The sequence below is a fragment of the Ixodes scapularis genome, unplaced genomic scaffold (genome assembly GCF_016920785.2).
Source record: "Ixodes scapularis isolate PalLabHiFi unplaced genomic scaffold, ASM1692078v2 PGA_scaffold4__175_contigs__length_147842914, whole genome shotgun sequence".
In the NCBI taxonomy this organism is placed as follows: domain Eukaryota; kingdom Metazoa; phylum Arthropoda; class Arachnida; order Ixodida; family Ixodidae; genus Ixodes; species Ixodes scapularis.
In genome coordinates, this window is record NW_024609879.1 from 116,657,743 (window position 1) to 116,673,228 (window position 15,486).

The window sequence follows — 15,486 nt, forward strand, 5'->3', positions numbered from 1 at the left end:
CTAGTCGGGACTCCGGGACGACGGCGACAGTCGTGTTCGGGCGTATACTTTTTGCCTAGATTTCTGGCGCGCACCAACCGCCAAGATCGCGACACATGACAACTTGACACGCTGGCTAGTGTGGCGTCATTTGTTGTTGCCACTTTCTGACCCCCCGTAATGTATCGGCCTGACAGGATGCTAAACACGCTAGTGGGAAGACCCGTTCTAGGCGCCATAGTTCGAGGTAGTTTCTGTGCGACGATACGAGGATCCAGTGGTTGGGTTGTCGTAAAAATGCCCTTAAAAAGTTTTTTTTTTCTTTTTTTTTTTTAATGTCGATCTGCAGTCAATACAGTGATGCCTCATTACCATGGACACCTCGTTCACGTAAAAAATCGTCTATAATGGGACTTGTAAAAATACATGTATTTTCTCAGTTTGTCCAGGAAAGTTGTGTCGATGCAGCGGGGTATCCACATTAGGGAGTTTTAGTAGACCGTGTTTCCACCTCTGCTAGGCCCCTCCGCCACCCGGAACTCCACAGCCAAGGCCATCGGCACGCAGGCGCAGTGGCGGTTTCTTCGTTGAGGAGGGCTTAGCGGAGGGGGAAACACGGTCTACTAAAACTCCCTATTAACAAAATACATGACTGTATTGTGAATATCGGTATGAAGGGCAGATAAGCCAGAGCATATGGCCAGAGTCATTAACGGTTTGTTTTAAAATGTCCGCGTGGTTAACGAACGGAATAAGGAAGATGAGGCATATACCGTATTTATCAATGTATCTGTTTTTTTCTTGTTTTGTTTGTTTCTCTGTTTAAAAAAAAAAATTGCCGGTGCGTTTTATACAACGGTGAGACATATATGCATTTTCTTTTTTTTAAATATGACTATAGACCTTATAATTTTGGAAATCTGCTACAGTGGTTGTGCGGGGCCTAAACGCGAAACAAATTGTCTATTAAGAGCCTTTTCTTTTTAATAAACCAAAGAGTAAGAGGAGCGAGGAATGTCGTAAGCGATCATAACAGCTCTGCTATAATCAAACGAATGTGTGCGATGGTGCGGCAATTTCACGAATGCCAGATGTGTGTATGCGTGTCCCGTTCAATGCTGCTTGGCAAACCATGTCGGAAATTTTGCGGGTCAACCCTACATTGAAACCATAGAGATAAATACATCTTGACAACGCGTACGTGTGCGATTTGTTGCAAGATCCCACAGTTCATGGTTGTACCATGGCGGTTTACTGTATCCAGAGTTCCTTTATAGATGTTGTCAAGTTCAAGGTGATGGCGATTACCCCATTCACAGTGCTTTACGTGGTAGCTGTTTAGCCTGAAACCTGCTACTATCTTTCTAGATGAGCGGGTAGGTAAAGGTTACAAGGAACATTAATAAAGCGGAAAACGACATAAAGAAAAGTAGAAGGATTACACAGCCAGAGCGCTGACAGTCAACTGTCGTTTTTTGTAGTCGAAAAAGGGAATAAACAGACAAAAAAAATGAAAGACAACGAAAGTCAAGACCCAGTGTCACAGTGTGTCAATGTATTCCCTCTACTAATTATTGCGTGTGGTTCCCCCATTTTATTTTAACATGTACCAAAGTAACAAACAGATGTCATCTTTTTAAGCCTAAAGCGACCTAAGCGCAGGCATGTGCAATAACCTAACTATAGTTATAACGGAGTCAAGTGCAAAGATTATAAATGTGTCCCTCACAACATTTTCTTTATTACGCTTTTAGGGAGAAAAAAGGGAGGGTGTTGCTGAACGTGCCAACCAGTTATGAAACAAAAATCCCGGTTACAGAATCTGTTTCCATAGGTCAATTATACCGTATTTCTTGTTCTTCTCATCAATTGCAGCTTGCATTTTTCGTGTGGTTTCTGGCTTAAAATAATTTTTCCACTGGCCCATCTCACCTTTGCGAAGAATGTTCACTTTTGCCTCATCCGCTTTAATTGTGACAATCTCTTTCAGTCGTTCGAATTGTGCGGGAGTCTTACCAAGAGCCAGGTTGAGCTCTTCGGGAGAGGGCCTCATAAAACCTTTCATAAAGCTGACAGTACTCTTGTCGAGTACCTCCTTGAAGACATTTTCGTTTTCTTCCAGCATTCTTCCATAGCCTTTTCCTAGGAAGTAAGCTAATCTCAAGACAACGTCAGCCTTGTTCTTCTGAAGTTCCTCGTACGTCAGGAAGAATACGTTCGGCTTGTCTTTGTGCTTGTAACCCGAGAAAACGTGGTCAAAGTAGTTGCCAAAACCGAACTGTCCCCCTAGAAACACGTCTACGAATTCTTCGAAAGTTCCGGCTGAGAAGTTGAACGCTGGTGCTTCGTGGACCAGGTGGTAACAGGACACGCAGCAATCCCACGGATTTCTGGCGACGTAGACGTATTTTGCTTTCGGACTGAATGGAACTTTGCCGATTGGAAGGTGCGATCGTAGTAGTCTAGGCTGGCCTGTCGTCTTGAGCCCCTGCATCTCCAGGAACGGGGCTCTCTCGGTGAACTCGGTGAACGAACTCGCTGATTTTCCGCTGTGAACAATGAGCTGGATGATTTGCTGTGCCCAGTGAGTGCCCGATCGGGGAAAGGTCACCTGCGAAATGCATTTCGCAGTTGTTATAAAAGAATAATTAAGAAACGTAAAGCCGTAGAAGATTTGAAAAATTCCAGGCGGGTGTGTGGCTTAGAAGGCCCGAAGAGCTATCACCAAAAGGAAGCTCCGCTATTATCGAGGCTTCAGCGGCTGTTCAATAATTGCCGGTATTCCCCTTTATGAATACCTGTCGCTGAGTTGATGTTGATTTTAGCACCGAATGTAGGGACATTCCGCGAAAAAATGCAAAATAAAGCAAGACTTAAACTACCGCCGGCGGGTAGAGTAATCAGTCATGAGCGCGTGGTAAGTTCAACAAATAAATATCGATAAGCGTTTTTTTTTCTTCCTTAGCGAGCATATTACTATTATTGGTGTTGACTCGGCACTCGTTTGCCGAGCAAGTGGTCAGGAACCTCAAGAAATGAACAACCAAGGATATGTCCTCGTTCTCACAATAGCCTCAGCAGTTTTCCGTTAGATACCACCATAGGGCTGCGGAGTCCCGCGCTAACCAAGGCTCTTTCATATCACCGGAGACTGTACATGCATAGTAAAGAGTATGCCCATGTACGCCAGCTGGGGTAAGTGAAATGGCCGATGTGTTCGGATATCTCCACTCACTCACATTTTAAGCGTAAATGATATCCATTGTAAAACATTTTTACTCCTTCTGCACCAGTGTCGGATTAAGTCATCGTGATAAACTTCCACCAGCTCGCCTTCTCTTTGACTGTAATTTAGCAGCGGATGTAGTTTTAATGCGAGGGCATGAACTGCCCCATCGAGCGGAGGCGGCGTTGTCCGTAACCGCAAAAAAACGTGGAGAATTTTCTCCACGGCACGGCTTTTAAAATGGCTGCGATGCGGCCGGCGCACCTGATAGTTCCAAGGAACGACACCCCACAGACCGGCGCTGCTCCCGCGCGCCGCCGCAGCAGAGCTCGCCCCCCCCCCCCCCCCCCCTTTCCCCCAGAAGCCAGAACCCGGCCGGCGTCATTCTCTCTCTTTCCTTCGATTTATTTTTTCACACTTTTATTTCTGTTTTCTTTTTCTTTCTTTTTATCTATTATGCGCACTACTTGCGTCCGGCATCCCCGGCACAAAATAGGTAAGAATATTAAAATATAGAAACATCAAAAACAGTTGGATTAGCAAGTTTTTGCAGAGAAAATATCTGAAAAACAAACAACTCCAGAATGGTGTGGTATCTTAATCTCTGACTTTTACAATAGGAGAATGTACAATACAAACTCTGAAAACATACGTAAAAAAAGAAAAAAAAAAAGATAGAAAAACACTGCGCGGTTGATAAGTTTTATTATCTTTTGTTTTAAAAACTGTTAGGAAACAAGACTGCTTATTTATTTTACATAGCTCAAAGCGCCGCAGCACTGTAGAAGGAAGTGAGAAAGAAAAGATACAGACAACAAAAAACGAAAAAGGGAAATACGACAAACTATACGCTCTACCATAAAAAAAAAATCTTCAGTCTTTTTTTTTTTTTTTTAATGCGGCAGGGTTTGGTTTAGAGTATGCCGCTAAACGACTGCTCACAAACTTGTCTTTGCTTAGGAGCGAATCTTTTAATCCCACGACGAAAGAAAACACTGACGCAGTCTATTAAAAATTAAAATCGTTGTGTGACCTAGTCTGCCCCAGCGGGTGACTCGTCCCTCAGTCGTAGATGAGCAATTTAGCCAGTGTAGTACAACAGCTAGCCTGGGGTCTTTAACGTGCACCACGCAGTGGTGATACATGACCGCACGCCGGTACGATGCTCATCCAGATCAAAACAGGCAGAGGTGGGGACTGAACCCAAGATCCCTAGGCCGGTTTGCTCATCTTGCGGCTGCGGACGCGGCCGCGGCCAGGAGGGATTTTTACGTCACGTGACCAGCTCCATGGGGACGAGGAAGTACCTAGCGTCCCTGCCTAATGGCGGAGAGACCCGCATCGCTTCAAGCACAAAAGCCTAACTTCGCTCGCAGAAACTGATTGGAGGGGCCTTCAACTGGAATCTAATTGACCGCCCCTTTATACTGTAGGAGCGGCAGGTAAAGTTACGGCGAGGGAGGGCAAATACGAGCCAAAATAAAGAAAAAAACCACACGAGATAGAAGCGGCAGCGGTATTTTTATATACCTCCGCCGGCGCCGCACCTCGTGTCGTCGCGGCGTGAAAGTTCCGGGTTCAAATCGCGCTAGGGACTTTTTTTTTTTTTTTTTTTGTGTATTTTGCGCGTGTCTTACTTTTGAACTGTGATCCTTTTTTGGAAATCATCCACTTGCACTACTGCGCCTTACACGCTTTTACTGTTAGTCCCACCTGTTCAATCGAAACACCGGGAAGAAGAAAAAAAAGATCAACGCAAGTTAACGCGCTAATGCAATCATTTCGTAATGTTCATTAAAAGGAAACCAAGCTAACAGCATCAGTATGGCTTTCACACAAGCGGAGCCGAAACAAGCATCCTTTCCCCAGAGTTTACAATTTTACCTGTTTTCAAATAACGCTCTTTCTACGATTCCTTTCAATAACAAGAGACGCCTATTTAGGACTAATAAAATCTGCAGTTGTAGCAATTAAAAAAAATATAAAACAAGCAAAAAAAAAAAGACTAGCAGCTGTGGATACATTGATTGAGCGAAATCCTACAGGCAAGGCAGCAGGTCAAACGTCTGAGAAAGTAGTAAAACTGAACTAAAAGAGATCATACTTTTCCTTGCATGGAATGAGATAAAAAGTATATTTATACTCTTTACATTTTGTTGTGGCAATCGTTTTGTAATATTAACACATTACTTGTTGAATATTAGTTAGACTAGCAGACGATCACGACCAAATGCAAAAATGAATCAGGCATCGACCATCGCAAACCCTCTCTCTAATGCAAACACCTAAAATGACGTTGGATCAAGAAATGGAATTAATTATAATTAATCCCATTTCTTGATCCAAAGTCAGTTTAGGTGTTTGCATGAGAGAGAGGGTTTGCGATGGTCGATGCCTGATTCATTTTTGCATTTGGTCGTGATCGTCTGCTATTCTACTAAAATTCAACAAGTAATGTGTTAATATTACAAAACGATTGTCACAACAAAATGTAAAGAATATAAATATACTTTTTATCTCATTCCATGCAAGTAAAAGTATGATCTCTTTTAGTTCAGTTTTACTACTTCCTCAGACGTTTGACCTGCTGCCTTGCCTGTAGGATTTCGCTCAATCAATGTATCCACAGCTGCTAGTATTTTTTTTTTGCTTGTTTTATTTTTTTTTTAATTGCTACAACTGCAGTTTTTATTAGTCCTAAATAGGCGTCTCTTGTTATTGAAAGGAACCGCAGCAAGAGCGTTATTTGAAAACAGGTAAAACTGTAAACTCTGGGGAAAGGATGCTTGTTTCGGCTCCGCTTGTGTGAAAGCCATACTGATGCTGTTAGCTTGGTTTCCTTTTAATGAACATTACGAAATGAGTGCATTAGCGCGTTAACTTGCGTTGATCTTTTTTTCTTCTTCTTCGCAGTAGTGCAAGTGGATGATTTCCAAAAAAGGATCACAGTTCAAAAGTAAAACACGCGCAAAATACACACACAAAAAAAGAAGTCCTTAGCGCGATTTGAACCCGGAACTTTCACGCCGCGACGACAAGTACCGGCGCTTTAACCTCTCGACCACAACAGAAGGCGCAAAGCGCGGCGCCGGCGGAGGTATATAAACATGCCGCTACCGCTTTTATCTCGTGTGGTTTTTTTTTTTATTTTGGCTCCTATTTGCCCTCCCTGGCCGTAACTTTACCTGCCGCTCCTACAGTATAAAGGGGCGGTCAATTAGATTCCAGTTGAAGGTCCCTCCAATCAGTTTCTGCGAGCGAAATTAGGCTTTTGTGCTTGAAGCGATGCGGATCTCTCCGCCATTAGGCAGGGACGCTAGGTACTTCCTTGTCCCCATGGAGCTGGTCACGTGACGTAAAAATCCCTCCTGGCCGCGGCCGCGTCCGCAGCCGCAAGATGAGCAAACCGGCCCTGGGTTCGGCCAACACCACCTAGACAGAAGGCCTCCGCATGGTTTCCTCTTCCTCTATGAAACGTCATTACAGTCGGATCACGCTCGGTCGGCTATTGGACCCGAGTCCGACCTTCGACGCGCTGATTGGCCACGAGCCGCAGCCGAACACTGACGCAGCACTCGTGCCCAATCTCTCGCCTCGATCGATCTGACTATGATGACGCGTGTGGAGGCCTTCTGTCTATACTATGGTTTCATACTTAGCGTGCAACGCAGTCAAAGCTACTGGCGCGAGCGCGTGGCTTCATCTATGGTATTGTTTGGGCGAGACCGCGTGCGAATGATCAACGAGATCAAGCCCCACGCTCGCGCCAGTAGCTTTCACAGCGTTGCACGCTAAGTATGAAACAGGGTATAGGTGGTGTTGGTTCGGCAGGGCGAGCTTTCGCTCCACGTGCTCCGAGCTGGCGTGCGCTAGCCCACTCGGCCACCGATCCTTTTTTTTTTTTTTTTTCTTTATTGCAGGATTTTTTTACATTGTCAAATAGGCAGGTATATCGCTCCAACCATAGGAAGCAGGGCAAGGCTAAACTAAACCAGTCCGAAGTGACTGGCGTCGGAGGCTAAAATTGTTTCATGGACAAAAGTGCCTCAATGCGCGGAAGCCACTCAGGCTCGCACTTATGTGCTCTGTTGATTTCAACTAACAAAGATGCACTTTCACGAAAATATTCCCGCGCCTCCCGTACATTATTGTCAGCGTTGTGTACAGCCATTCGGGACTTTGAAATACTGTGCAGACCCAACAACATAACCAGGTCAAAGGGAAAACCTTCCTCGTTTTTAACCGATAGATAACAGATTCCATGCGCATCTAGAGGGAGGTCCTTCTTCATGGTACGTTGGAGGACGTCCCAGAAGAAGACCCCATCCCAGCACTCAAGAAACACGTGTTCGACCGTCTCTGGCTTTTTGCATAAAAAGCAGTGATCCCCCCACGGTACAAAAAGTCCCCTCTCGTTTAGCCATGTCTTGACCGGCAGTGTACCTGAAAGTAATGTAAAGAAGAAAGTCTTGGTGCCTGCGGGCACCACCATACGCTTAACGCGCTTCAAGACATCTTGCCCTGGGCCTGCACAGTATAAGGCTCTGTATAGAGGTACAGGAAACACAGTATCCCACACTGCCTTATACGATCTTTTTTGAGGAACCTCACTCAAATACTCAACTGAAAAACGAGATAACAGAAATTTACATGAGGCAACGACTTCCTTTAAATATCCATGAATACCACCCGACATCGAAGACGTGGAAACAATCAACTCAGGCAACCTGCTTGCAACTCTCACTTGACAAACGGTGCGCAAAAAGGGGTCACTTATGTCCCGAAAATACATGAACCGATTAACAAGTTGACGTAAAAACAAATGCGTCAAACTAAGCCCCCCATTGCGTACGCGCCGGAAAAGCTTCGTCCTACTCGATCGCTCCCACGTGGAACCCCAAATAAACACTGCAAATACCCGGTGCAATTTCTGCACATTTACCCGCGAACAATGCAAAACTTGTAGAACGTACCACAGTTTGCTGACAAAAAACAAATTGCAAACTGTGGCCCGTGCAAAAATAGACAGATCATACCTCCGACTTTTTTCTACTCTTTCGCGAAGCTCCACCACCTGCCGTCGCCAATAGGGTTCGCTATCGCGATAATTTTCTAGAGGCACTCCCAAATATTTTACGGGGGTGGTCACCCACTGCATGTTGGCAAATGAACCAGGAGTAGAGCTTCATTCTCCATGCCAAAATCCCAGGCACTTGGCCCAGTTAACAGAGCTGCCACTGACTTCGCAATAACGTTTAAGCGTGTGAACGACTTGAACAATACTCTCGCGGTTGGAACAAAACACTGCAATATCATCAGCCTACGCTAACACTTTAACTTCGGTCGCATGAAGCTGAAAACCACTGATAGTACTGTTTTTAAAAATACTAATGCAAAGGGATTCTATGTAAATGCAAAAAAGAAGTGGTGACAAAGGACACCCTTGGCGGACGGATCGATTAACTTTTATACGTTTTCCAACCAACTTGCTCACCATAAGTCTCGTCGAGCAACCGTTGTACGCTATGCTGACACCTTCACGGATAACAGCGCCGACGTTTACATGATCGAGAATGGTTAAAAGCAGGTCGTGAGGCACGCGATCAAAAGCCTTTTCCAAATCTACCTGGAGCATCGCAACGCAAGTACGCATTGCGTCGCAACACTCCGGAACACTGCGTGCTTTATGGATGTTGGTGCAAATAGTCCTTCCTTTAATGCCGCAAGTGTGATGGGGCCCCACTATTTCCCATATTACAGATTGCAATCTCCTTGCTAAGATCTTCATTAAAATTTTGTAGTCGACATTAGTCAGACTGATCGGCCGATACGCTGTGACGTGCTGCAACTTAACTGCGTCATCTGTTTTGGGAATTAACACTCTGTGCGACGACATAAGAGATGGAGGCAGCATATTCAAATCATATGCTTCATTGAATACCTTGGCTAGGACTGCGGCAATCTCGTGCTTCTGAGTAATAAAAAACTGCAGTTAGGCCGTCTGGGCCAGGAGACTTTCCCGGGTTTAGGGCTTCTATTGCAAAGACCACTTCCTCTACGCTGATGGTTGATTCTAGTAATTCTTTCGTTTCGTCATCTATGCGCGGCATGAAACCCAAAAATTCATCTTTCAAAAGCTGGACATCTACTGGACAAGACGCAAATAATCTACTGTAATATTCGAAAAATGCGAGTTCGATTTCTTCCTTATCGGTCGTGAGTGATCCGTTCCTCTCTACCCCCGTTATCTCGTTACGCCGAGCATATCTTTTCTTGAGGCTCAGCGCACGCTTAGTTGGCGAAGACCGTCTTTCGGCTCTGGCTCTAACAATCGCCCCACAATATCGTTCCCGATCTAGAATCTCGAGTTTATCTTTCACACAAGAAATATCGTCTTTGTATGCGCCAGGCATTTTAGTCTCCTCCTTTAGCGGTATCCGCAAATTATTACGCAATAACATTTCGTTGCTTCTTTCAGTGCTTTTAAGTACGCCTGCCCGCTCTAACGCTTTCATTTTTATTGCCTGCTTAAAAAGCTCCTATCTCATACCATACCCTAATTTTTTCTGGCTCTCCAGTGTTTCAACCGCGGCCTGCACTTGGGCAGTGAAAACGTCATCCTCCAACAGTTTCCCGTTCAATTTCCATAATTCCCAGCTGAAGACTTTCCTGGCTTGGGATTTACTACGCATACAAAAGGAAACTAGACAGTGATCACTAAAGGAAACAGGGTGCACGCGATATTCATAACACAATGGTATCAAATCTAAAGAAACGTACGCTCGATCTAGACGTGCGTGCCTCGACCTTTGGAAAGAGGTGTACTGGATTTCGCGGCCATTCCTCAAGCATTCCCCGACGTCATCAAAGCCAGACTCGTTGATTAACCTCAGAAGGCTCTCGGTGCTTAAATCGCGATAGGGCGTTGAGCTGGACTTGTCCCCAGCGGAGCAGACGCAATTGAAATCGCCAAGAAAAATAATGAGGCAATCACTTTTGCAACACTGATGCATGAAATCAAAAAACTCCCGCCGCTCATCAACCCTATTGGAGGGGTACACACAAATGACCCTCCAATCATACGATGAAAGAGAAAAATCACATACAACAAAGCGCCCTGAATCACACGTCGTCACCGCTTCGACTGTTGCACCCAAACTGTGGGGCACTAACGACAAACAGCCCGCCGACGACCCAACCGCGTGACTAACACACACTTCGTAACGCGCCAAAAAAGGTCTAACCATGAAGTTGGTCTGGTCCTCACTCTCGACCTTGGTCTCCTGCACAGCGATGATGTCGAGGCCCTGTTCGACTGCTAGACGGCAGAGTTGCCTCTGCCTCCTGCGATCTGAGAGGCCTCGGACGTTAAGGGTCGCTACTCGGACAGGACTTTGTAAGGAGACCATGGGTTAGTGAGGACCAACCCGCCTACACTGCCGTTCACTGCGACAGTTTGTCGCAGTGAACGGCCAGTCGTGTCCGTGACGTCTTCGAACCTACGCTTCGCAGAGCCCAGCTCGACGTCCATCTCTGGTGTGATGGAGACCTCGTCTGGCAATGGCGAAGCACCAGCTGCGCCGCCGGCGCTCCCTGTTGGAGGTACCGTCAAGCGCTCGACTGCAGGTGGATCTGCAGGAGCCGCAGTTGACGGCTTGTCCGGCAGCACGAGGTTGCTCACTTCGGGGGAGGTGCCGGAAGCGACGTCGCTCTTGGCTTGTTCGGCCTGGGTTTTCACGGGCGCGGCCGCTCTCTCCGCCTCTTCCTCGTCCATCATGTCGTCAACGTGGTCTTCGTTGACTCCTCGTCCCACGGCTCGGGCGTAGGAGCGGACACAGTCGTCACGCTCATGGCCATAGGCGTGGCACTCGGAGCACCTGGGAGCCCGGCAGTCTCGACGTATATGCCGCGTCCTACGGCACCGGAGGCATACTGGGGCCCTCCCAGGCACGACGACCAATACCAAGCCACCTCCTAAGCGCAGCTGATGGGGGAGGCGGTCAAGGTTGACACCCTCCCGGAGTACCAGCCGCACTATCCGGGTGGTAGACTCGGCTCCCTCGAAGCCCGGCACCTTCCAGCGATCGGACGCAACGTCCTTCACCTCGCCGTACTCCGAGAAAGCCTTGCGAATGGTGTCGTTCGACACGTCGAACGCCACCCAGTGCAACTTGATGCGCACCTCTTGCCTGGAGGGGTCCACGACGATGCAGGTGCGTCCTTTGACAGCGAGCCGCCCTGCGTTCACCAGCTTGAGCTTAACCGCGTCGGACCTCAGGTCAAGCAGCCAGACATGGGACATCTGGTACGCCCCAATTCCGGCTACCTCCCTGAGGACCCCTAGTTCGTCGAGCGGTTGCCGAAAATCCTCAATCCTGTCGGGCCTTCCGGCCATGTCGCAGTGAAGGACGTCCGCTTTCTTCATCGAATCACCTGATGGAAGCTGGGGCAACAAAAACCTGTACTCACTTGAGCCGGGAAAAACAGTATCACCGCGGCCGGCGAGGGCCGTTATCGCCGCTCCTTCGGAGCTCATGATTTCACTTCCTTGCGCTCGTGCGTTCGAAAATGGAATGCTCGGCCACCGATCCCCACGCCATCACTAAGACGACCCTACAACTGAATTTCACGTGAGCGAAGGTCTGGCCGTGTTTGCCAGGGTCAATGCACATACTGTTTATGAAAAATCGTCGTTTATAATGTCTTTAATGGCTTATCAAATACCAAGAAAAAACATGACTACCTGATAAATGACTCCAGTGTGTGCTCTCGTTGTAAGAGATTTTTAAGAAGTTTTAAGGCGTGCGGTCGTAAGCAGTCCAAATTACACGTCCGCAAGAGGCTGTAATTGAGGTACATGGGTGGGAATTCGATACTGGTTTTCTTTGCCACATTCGTCCTGTCAGTGTTTATTGATGCCGCTTTGGCGTCACTTGCAGAGTCTACGCTGCCTAATCATTGGTATATTTTCTTTAAGTAAAATAAATATGCCTGCACATATTGGACGAGATTATTTTTGAAACCGTCAGTTAAGTCACCATTCAACGAGCAAGGAGTCATTTAAATTGAGATTTATAATGCAATGTAACACCAGGGAACGCTTTTATATTGCGTTGAAATGACCGATTCCTTGCGAATGCTCTGTTTCCTTCACATAGCCGGTGTGTTTCGATTTCAGTACCCAAGCTTACCTTAAAAGCGTGAGCAGCGGAAATTAGTTTTTTCCAATGATATGCTGCCCTTGGTGACAAAAAAATATCCTTTACCTTCATGCATATAGCTTCGTAAAAAAATGCTTACGACATCAGTACTTGAACGTCGTATCAAACGTAAAAACGCCACGGTCCCCAAAAGTATTGAATTACAAATATACCACGCAATATATAAATATCAAATGAATTATTGTCACCTTGCGTGGGCTACTGCGACGAAATCAAATTCTAATAAATTACTATTAGTTAAGAAAGTAACTCAGTCAGTACTTATGACACAAAAAATAATTATTTTTGAAATGCAAAAATATCAACGTCCTACATCGATTGGATAAATACCCCCCCCCCCCCCCCCCCCCCCCCCCCCCCCCGCTGCGTAGTTTTCTTTTTCCTCCCTCTAAGAAATCAATGTAGGTCAAATTTAGGCCGAACGATGAAAACTATCCGCGCCCGGTGCTGAGGAGAATGGAAGCTAGGTGTCTCCCAATTGTACAAATTACCAGCTCGTAATCCCTCCATAATCATCCTACCTACATTTCTCAGCATTTATAGCATATATCGCATTGAAATTTATAGTTTAGACCGTAGATTACTACACCTACTATATAATATTTACTATTTCATATAAACCGTCCAGCTAATGTTTTCTTCTGTACACGTGGTGATCGAATTGTTTCTGCATCTCCTTCATCATCTGCAGAGCAGTCGGGGCCCGCACATCGTCAAGCAAACAAGAACTGGCCTTTTTGTCCTTGGCTCCGGCATCCTTACAGAATTACACAACTCTCCGACGTCAGGCCATTGCGGTGGCGCTGCGGTCGGCACTGCGCATGTGCAGACGCGTCTCCTCACGGACGTCTGGTTTCTGCGCTTGCGCAGGTAAAAATATTTGGTTTAGAAACTAATCACCTGAATCACGTCGTCCTCTTGCGGTTCGAAGTCGTCCACCGCACGGTAGAGTGATGGATTGAAGTAGACACAGATCTCGTTACCGTCGACATTTTGGGTGTCTGGAACCGGTCTGGACGTGCTCATGATCAGGCAGATGGTTGCGATGTACCTTCAACTGAGAATGTAATAAAACATATATAAAGAAAGCAGTCGAGGAATCGGATTCCATAGGGCTTATTCGCCAATAAAATGAGATAAAATCAAACCAAATCAAGGCTTTATTTTGTTTTATTTTTTTCAGAAGCGCTGTAGGGGTTTTTACACAAAAAGCTGCTAGAAATAGCTTGCTGGGTCTGCGTTCCCCTTTACGCTGGTAGGAGATCTGATAACAGAAACAAACAAAAAACATTTTCTTAAAATGTTAACACGAAACGCCTACGGGGAGGAAAATAAAAATACAAAACACTGATATTTTAGACAAAAAAATCAATGAAGAAATATTAAGATGTCTTTTTCGACAATTTTGAGTATATATATATATATATATATATATATATATATATATATATATATATATATATATATATATATATATATATATATGTTGCAAGTGAAACATTTATTTAAAGTACATTCTAATGTAACGATTGGAAGTTGTAGATCGTGCGAGACCGAGGGATGAACCCTGTGTCTGCACGGATGTTGTTTATATTACTTTCATGCTTTCCAAGTTCAAAAGTGAAATACATAAAAAAAAAAAAACTGAAATGCTGCCAACGAGAGCTACTGGAGTAGGGTAAAAGATAGTTGCAAATGTGTTTTACGGGAAGCCTTTAATATCTAGAAAATTACGTGTTTTCTTTTGTGTTTTTTTTTTGCGGTTTGTATAAGATACACCCAAAATATAACGCCACTTGTTTTTCTTTCAATAATAGTGGGTTTTAAAGTTACTTCCCCCGAGAATTTCGAAGAATGTGCCGTCTCGACGGATTCGTTTTTGTGTGAGACGGTGGGACGCACATTTGGAAAAATGGCTTTGCACGTTTGTTGGCAGCTCCAGCCAGTGTTGTACCATAGCCTCCTATGTACAGACAAAGCCTGGCAGATCGCCACGAGAAGCGGCCGCCGAAACGGAAAAGGTGGAGCGGCAGACAACGGATGAGAGGAGAGCCACGTGACTGGCACCCCGGTGCGGTGAGACGCCGAAACACACTTCTCCCGAGCGAACAAGTGTGTTTCGGGTCCTCGCCGCTGCAGAAGCTGTGCCCTGACGTCAAAGTTTTTTGAGATATGGCTGTCTGATGCTCTGTGCTACCAGATCCTCGCGCTCCAAATCTGCGACCGGGCACTCTATGGCTCCGTCGTCGAACTGTCAGGCTTTGTGAGGATAGAGGAGGCTTTGGTTGTACGGAAGGGCGTTCCAAGAAACGGAGGGACTAAGGCACACAGGAACGTGGGAACGCCGCTGTTCCACCTTGTATCGATTGAACTGAACCGTGAACTCGCTACGTTTTCAAGGAAATGGCCGTAGAAACGGCGTTTTTCTTTCTTTTAGAGCGCAGCTCTTAGGCGCCTGTTTTTTTCCCCGCTAAAATTAGCGCAAACTTTTCCCCGCTAAATTTAGGAAAAAAATCACCCCGCTAAAATAAGAGGAAACATTTTCCCGCAGAATTTAACGGAAACATTTTCCCGCAGAATTTAGTGGAAAAAATACCCCACTAAAATTAGCGGAAAAAATACCTGCTAAATTTAGCGGAAAATATTTCCCCCTAAATTTGGCGGAAAAATTTCATCGCTAAATTTAGCCAAAAAATTTCCCCGCTAAATATAGCAGAAAACTTCTCCGCTTAATTTGGCGGAAAATATTCCCCGCTAAATTTGGCAGAAAAATTTCTCCGCCAAATGGGAGGGGAGCAGGAGAGGTGGAGGGGAGGGTACGGATGAAGAGGAGGAGAACAGCCACCCTCTCCATACCTTCCCCTCCTCCTCCTTAAGAGCTGCGCTCTGATAGGGCGTTACAGGGCATTGTAAACGTCTTTAATTTTTTGTATATGTTTCTAATTTTACCTAAATTTATAAAAGAATTTTGGCTTTTTTAATATCAGCTATGTCAACTTCCGACTTCAAGGGATGGAATTCCAGTTCTTTGTTTTCGACTATAGTCGAGAACAGAACTTT

General features: G+C 45.7%; 1 protein-coding gene across 1 annotated transcript; it reads right to left on the bottom strand.

Annotated features, from left to right (window-relative positions):
• Positions 1–1,792: 1,792 nt before the first annotated feature.
• LOC120841689 (sulfotransferase ssu-1-like) lies at positions 1,793–13,452 on the bottom strand. Its single transcript, XM_040212643.1, has 2 exons — positions 13,327–13,452; positions 1,793–2,590 (listed from the first exon to the last, which is right to left on the bottom strand). Exons 1-2 carry the CDS (start codon positions 13,450–13,452, stop codon positions 1,793–1,795), a joined length of 924 nt encoding a protein of 307 aa, XP_040068577.1.
• Positions 13,453–15,486: the final 2,034 nt, after the last annotated feature.